Genomic DNA, 5,787 nt, shown 5'->3' on the forward strand with positions numbered 1-5,787 from the left:
GCCGTCGCCTCTCCCCAGCCGGTGTCGCTGACATATTTAAGAAACAGAACATCTTATTCAAATACAATATGGCAGGCAAAAATAAGAAGTTATCAGAACTGCGTGTCCAATCGCCACTCTCCGAGGATCACATGTTGCTACTCCATTTCCCATCTGCTTTCTCGGGGGACAGTTTGTACAGCTTTTCATTCATCTCGTTTTCAATTCCTGATTATTTTTATTTTTTTTTTTAGTTGGAGGCCTTTGGTGCTACCAGTCACAGAAGTATCAGCAGCCAGACTGTGAAGGTACTGCTAAAAAATGTGTTTTCCCAATCCCACTAGTGTTTGGATTCCTCTGTTTTGCAAAGGGCGTCTGTGTAGAAATAACGCAAAAATTCACAGAGCTCAGAGTTTAATGCTGCTGACTGTGCCGCGAACAGCATTTCTCCACCACCATCACCACCTTCTTCTGTTTTTCATTACAGTTTCCAAGTTTCTATAGCTCAGCCAACCTCAGTGGTAGTTCACTTTCTATTTTACAGCCATTTACATGTGCATATTTTCCTATTAAGCTTAACAGAACATTCTTGGCACATTAACATTTTTAAAGTACAAAAAATTGCGTGTGAAGAAAGTTCCTGTTTTAAATTCCAACCCCCAAAGAGCTTTTCTTCAAAGATGTCTCCAATTTCCCAAGGAGGAATATACTGACTGTTGGGTGGTTTGGCGTTATCAAGGACTTGCAGGCTACAGAAAAACCGCATTTTCTTCATCCTTAAATAGATCCTCGACAATGGTATCTAGTAGATGACACCTGCAAAGGAAAGAAACAGTCACCTATCAATATCGTCACCAAAAATGTCATTTATGACAAGAGCCTTAAGCCACTGAATTTTGAAGGATATGATGTGAAGGGGTCTTCAAAATGGATCATAGAAAATAATGGACATACAGGTAAGTAGCGTCGAATTATTACGGTTATCGTGGGATTTACTTGTGCCTTTGCTTGGAACCAACCTTTCACTTCTTCCATGTCCCGGGCAAGGTGTTAGATATCACTACCGCTGCTTAAAAGGAAGGAAAAAATAAGCTATATCCCTGTATTTCTGAAGTGACACTTGCAGAACGCCTCCTAAACCAAGGCTTTCTGGGAGCTTTGCGGGGATTATCTGGGGTTTGGATTCTGGGCGCAGTCCTTGAGCATCTCAGCAGAAATTGGTTCTGTTGAGTGTGCGGAACCAGGACTCGAGATGTCTAGGGAACCTCTAAACCAAACAACAACCTCTAGGACTAGGAGGCAGGTGGGTATTGGGTTTAGGACAAGTTTTGGCGGAGGTATATGATTTCTGCAGAATGCTGCTGTACCCTTCATTTCCGGGCTCGCCCTTTCTGGCCATTCCCCCTGCACCAAGAAGAGTCCTGCTGGAGAAGAACACAACCTGTGTTGTGTTCCACCCAGTGCCTCACAGCGTGTCTCACTAGTTCTTTAAATAACGCGCTGAAAACCTCTCAGATTTGCACTTGTTTTCTCTGCACTTGGAATTAATCTAATGTGAGCGTCTTGATCAGCTACTTACTGATTCAGTAAACAGTGAATCAGGGAAGAGCAAAGCAGTAAACAGTGAATCAGGGAGCTGTAACTCAGCCCTGTTTCACTTCCCCCGCTTTTCTCCACTAAAAGCAATACTGGTGATGATGTTTTGATAATATTAGGCTAAATTGCTTTAATTTTAAAAATAAATATATTGTCCTTTTAAAAATAAATTATCTACAGGTGTTCTTCAAGTCTTAGATGGATTGTTTGATGTGCCAAAGCCCTAAAATGGAACGTAACAAGCGGCGAGTCTTTTCCTAACTTAGAGTGGGAGGTAGGAAGGCAGACAGCGGGCTAGATTTTCACAGCCAGAGATCCTGGTTTGAAACATCAGTATTTTGACAGACCGTAAGAAAAAGCCACGTTGTGACTTTTTGCTAGTATGAGGGTTAATGACTCCCCCATTACAGCGACATTCTAGACTCTCCTTATCACAGTTGCTATGCACAGAAATATCTTTTGCACAAAAATTAATATTCATAAGGATTGATCAGAACTCTCATCTTTTCCAGCCGTGTAAAAGGGTTAGGTTTTTAATCTGGGCTTCTAAAACGCCTCTTTCTGAGGGCAACCAACTCCAGTGCCTCCATGAGCACAACGTGAGAACTTTTGTTGCTTAAATTACAGCTGCAGTTAGAAGCTCTGTGTGAGATTAGGCTGTCGTCGCGTTCAGCGATGTGCAGCTAGCAAAGACCAGTGTCTCAAAGGTCCTGCAATCAAAATAAACAAAGCCAACCACGATACGTTATCATCCATTTACAGATAAAAAAAGCCAAGTAACTAAATGATTCATGCAGGCTTCTAGTTCACGGGGAATTGGGAACAGGAATTAAATCCCCGGGGCTTCTATGACTGTGAGATAGTTGCCATCACGGAAACACGGTGGGATGATTCACACAGCCGGAGTTGCTTTGGGTAGCTATAAACTCTTCAGAAGGGACAGGCCGGGAAGGGGAGGCAGAGGAGTGGCTCTGGATGTTAGGGAGCAATGCTGAAGTCGCAACACTACGCTAGGTTAAACCAGAATACTTGTAAATGCTGCCTAAAACGAATGTTACAGTGCGGTCAATAGCAGGTAAAAACGATGCTTAAAAACCAAATGAACTGATCACTTTTAAGAATACTTTGTTAGAGTGTGTTCTCCTAGACAAAAAATGTGTCTTCTGAAAGGTGCGAGTAGCTCTAAGTCGCAGGGTTTAATGGCAGTGAACCAATCCTTCCAAACCCCCTCAGTGCCATCAAGGAAAGACAATCCATTACCCTGTTTTCTTCAAATTACGATTAACCAATGATACTCCAAAGGGTTTGTCAGTGGATGCCATAAAAGTCTCTACTCTGACATGCTATTAAACTATAATCTGATTGTCTTTTTTTTAATGACTAATTTGTTTTCCCTAGTTAAAGTAACATTAAGCACAACCCCTAAAATCGGAGGCGGAGGTCTGGAGAGGAAATACAAGGCAGTAGAATTCCATTTTCACTGGGGAGTCCAAGGCGTGCAGCAGTACCTGCCGGGGTCAGAGCACAGCATAGACGGCGAGAAACAAGCCATGGAGGTAGGTGAGACTGTTTGCGGCTTATGGCTTTTGCTCTGGCTTTTCAAGATCCTGCTGCACAAAACCTACATGCTAGTTCTCCTGTGAAACCCCAGCAGTGGAAATAAAGAACTGAGGACACATTGCTGCCTAACCGGAACACGCTGGTTTTGCACAGCAAAGGCGCAGGACGGATAACGGATCTGGAGTTGCGCAGTCTTGGGGAGGAGAAACACTCCAAAGCCTGTACAGCCCGATCCGCTCTCACGCTGCTCATGCAGATGATATATTCCCTTCCTGGCCCCCAGCCGTGAACCGACCTCTGTAACCAAACCAAGCATCGGGCCAAGGGCCTCGAGCTGTCTGTCTGTCTGTCCCCAGCTTGTGAGCAGGTAGCGGCTGTGTCCCCTCCGCAGCGCAGGGGCAGAGAGGCAGCCAGGCTGCACTTACACAGTGAGCTAGAGAGGAAAACGGACGAATAACTGGCCTTGACTGTTGTGTTACAGCTCCACATCGTCCACATAAGAGAAGATGTTTCGGATGTAACAGAAGCGAAGAAGACTGCGGATGGCTTGGCTGTGTTAGCGTTCTTTATAAAGGTAGGTGGCCAAATTTTTAATTGCCCGTCTCAAATCTACCAGCAATTTGGCGCTGGGCGATTGTATTAACGTCACAGCGGTCCAGGACCTGAGCTCCCCACCTCCCGCGGGCACTCAGCGCCAGCGCCTCGCGCCTGCTCTCTTTCCTAGGTTCTGCTTGCTGTTATCTTTTAGCATTGGGGTTCTTTTCTGGGTTATTCACAATTAATTTAAAGCAACCAGTCATCAAGAAATGCATGACTTGGAATCAAAATATTTCCGTTTCAGGTCGAAGAAGAAAATGTAAACTATGCAACTCTAATAAAGGAATTACAGAATATTGAATACAAAGGTAAGACACTTGTGATGGCCAAAGCACGACATACAATTATTTCGAGCACAGATACCACCAGGTAGTTCATGGTCCAACCCTGTTCTAATTACAGTAGAGATTGTTACTTGAAAGCCAGAATATCAAGGTTAGTTTGTCAGGCGCTCAGAGCATCACAGGTGGGAGAAGTGAGGAAACCCCCCAGAACCAGAGTGAGTATTGCTGCTCCTGCAGCAGGAAGCGCAGTGAGAAGCAGAGCAGGCAGAGCGCTAACCCAGAAGGTGTGTGCAGCTGGTGCTCTGTGGGATCCCCGGGCTGGCAGTCGGGGGGGTCACAAGCAGCGGGGAAAGCGTGGGTGGGGATGAGCCTTACAGCAGCCGCCACTTTTGGAGACAAATGTGAAAAAGACCTCAAGCCGCACTTGTTGCAAGCAACACTTCCACACGCTTTGTCTAGGGCAAAGAGCGGAGATGCAGCCCGTGCCGCTGAGTTCCCTTCTCCCACCTGAGGAAGACCTTGAACAGTACTATCGGTACGTGGGCTCTCTCACCACCCCCGACTGCCATGAGGGCGTCATCTGGACGGTGTTTGAGAAGCCGATTGAACTCAGTATTTCTCAGGTAAGCCGCAGAGCGGGAGCCTGGAAGGTCTGCTGACGGCTGTTTAACGCAGACTCCTTAGCTGCTCCGCTGCCGCGTTCCTGTGACACACACCCTGGGCGTTAGCCAAAATGTAGTCCCTGGTGCCAGGGTTTTGACCCTATTAAATCATCTACTCAAAAAATGGCAGGAAAGGAGAGGGAAGGGGAAATGACGATGTGAAAAGAAAGCCAAAACCCCCACAGGTAAACTCCTAGCGCAGCGCTTCATCAGCAGCGCTTCCACTGCTGTCGTCGCTGACACCCAAATCTCACTCCTTTTTTGCCGTAAGCACCAGGATACCAGATCAGAACACTGCGGAATGCAAACCTTAGCAGCATCAGCCTCTTTTGTCCTAAAGAGGGGAGCAGGAGACTGAATCGTGACTGCCTCGAAAACACAGGTTGTTCAGCTGCCGGAGTAGAGGATGGATAAATTCAGACGCCCTGGAGCGGACTGAGCAGTACTACAAGCCAGCAGCTGCGGTTTAGTCCCTTACCTGCAGCGTTCCCGTAACCACTGCAGGCACAGGGCAGCGCTCAGGCACACACAAGTGAGCGTAGCACCATGCACAAGCGTCAGCATCTGCGAGCAGTTAGAAATTAAAGCGAAGAAAGAAATCCTGGTGCTCTTACCTTGTGGCACTGACGTGATGGGCAAGGACAGGGCTGTGTGCGTCAAGGGGACTGGTGTGACCAGGTCCTGGAGCTAGACAAACCATGTGGCTCACACAGAAAGGAAGTCCCCATAATTTCCAAGGCCAAAAGCAGTCATCTGCTGGTGACCCCTGGCAGTAGCCTCCACCACGTTGTTCCCTGCGAGGTTTAATGCCCCATACAGCTCAGAAACAGAGTAAGGCACTGAGTTATAGCACCACAACTGCCAGCGGTCCGTGGAGAAAGGATCTAACCATCTGTTTTATTCTTCAATATCTGCAGATCTCTCAGTTTTCATCAGTCCACTTTGATGGGAAGAACTCAACTCCCATGGTTGAAAACTTCCGTCCAGTTCAGTTTCTGAACGAGCGGAAGGTGTACTGGTCCAGCGCCAGCAGCACCCCCCCGCCTCCTGCCATGGGTTGGATGTTGGTCCTGATGCTTACGTACATCCTGAGTTCTTTTTCCCAATGA

The 5,787-nt window shown here is 46.8% G+C and overlaps 1 protein-coding gene across 1 annotated transcript in view; it reads left to right on the forward strand.

Annotated features, from left to right (window-relative positions):
* CA4 (carbonic anhydrase IV) overlaps positions 1–5,787 on the forward strand; it is a 5,947-nt gene extending 160 nt beyond the window's left edge. Inside the window, exons 2-8 of the mRNA XM_010145342.1 lie at positions 234–287; positions 765–935; positions 2,974–3,131; positions 3,617–3,709; positions 3,977–4,040; positions 4,476–4,639; positions 5,596–5,787. Coding sequence (XP_010143644.1) covers positions 234–287; positions 765–935; positions 2,974–3,131; positions 3,617–3,709; positions 3,977–4,040; positions 4,476–4,639; positions 5,596–5,787 — 896 coding nt within the window. The remainder of the gene's footprint in view (positions 1–233; positions 288–764; positions 936–2,973; positions 3,132–3,616; positions 3,710–3,976; positions 4,041–4,475; positions 4,640–5,595) is intronic.

Source organism: Buceros rhinoceros, unplaced genomic scaffold, assembly GCF_000710305.1.
Source record: "Buceros rhinoceros silvestris isolate BGI_N320 unplaced genomic scaffold, ASM71030v1 scaffold9411, whole genome shotgun sequence".
Classification (NCBI taxonomy): Eukaryota; Metazoa; Chordata; class Aves; order Bucerotiformes; family Bucerotidae; genus Buceros; species Buceros rhinoceros.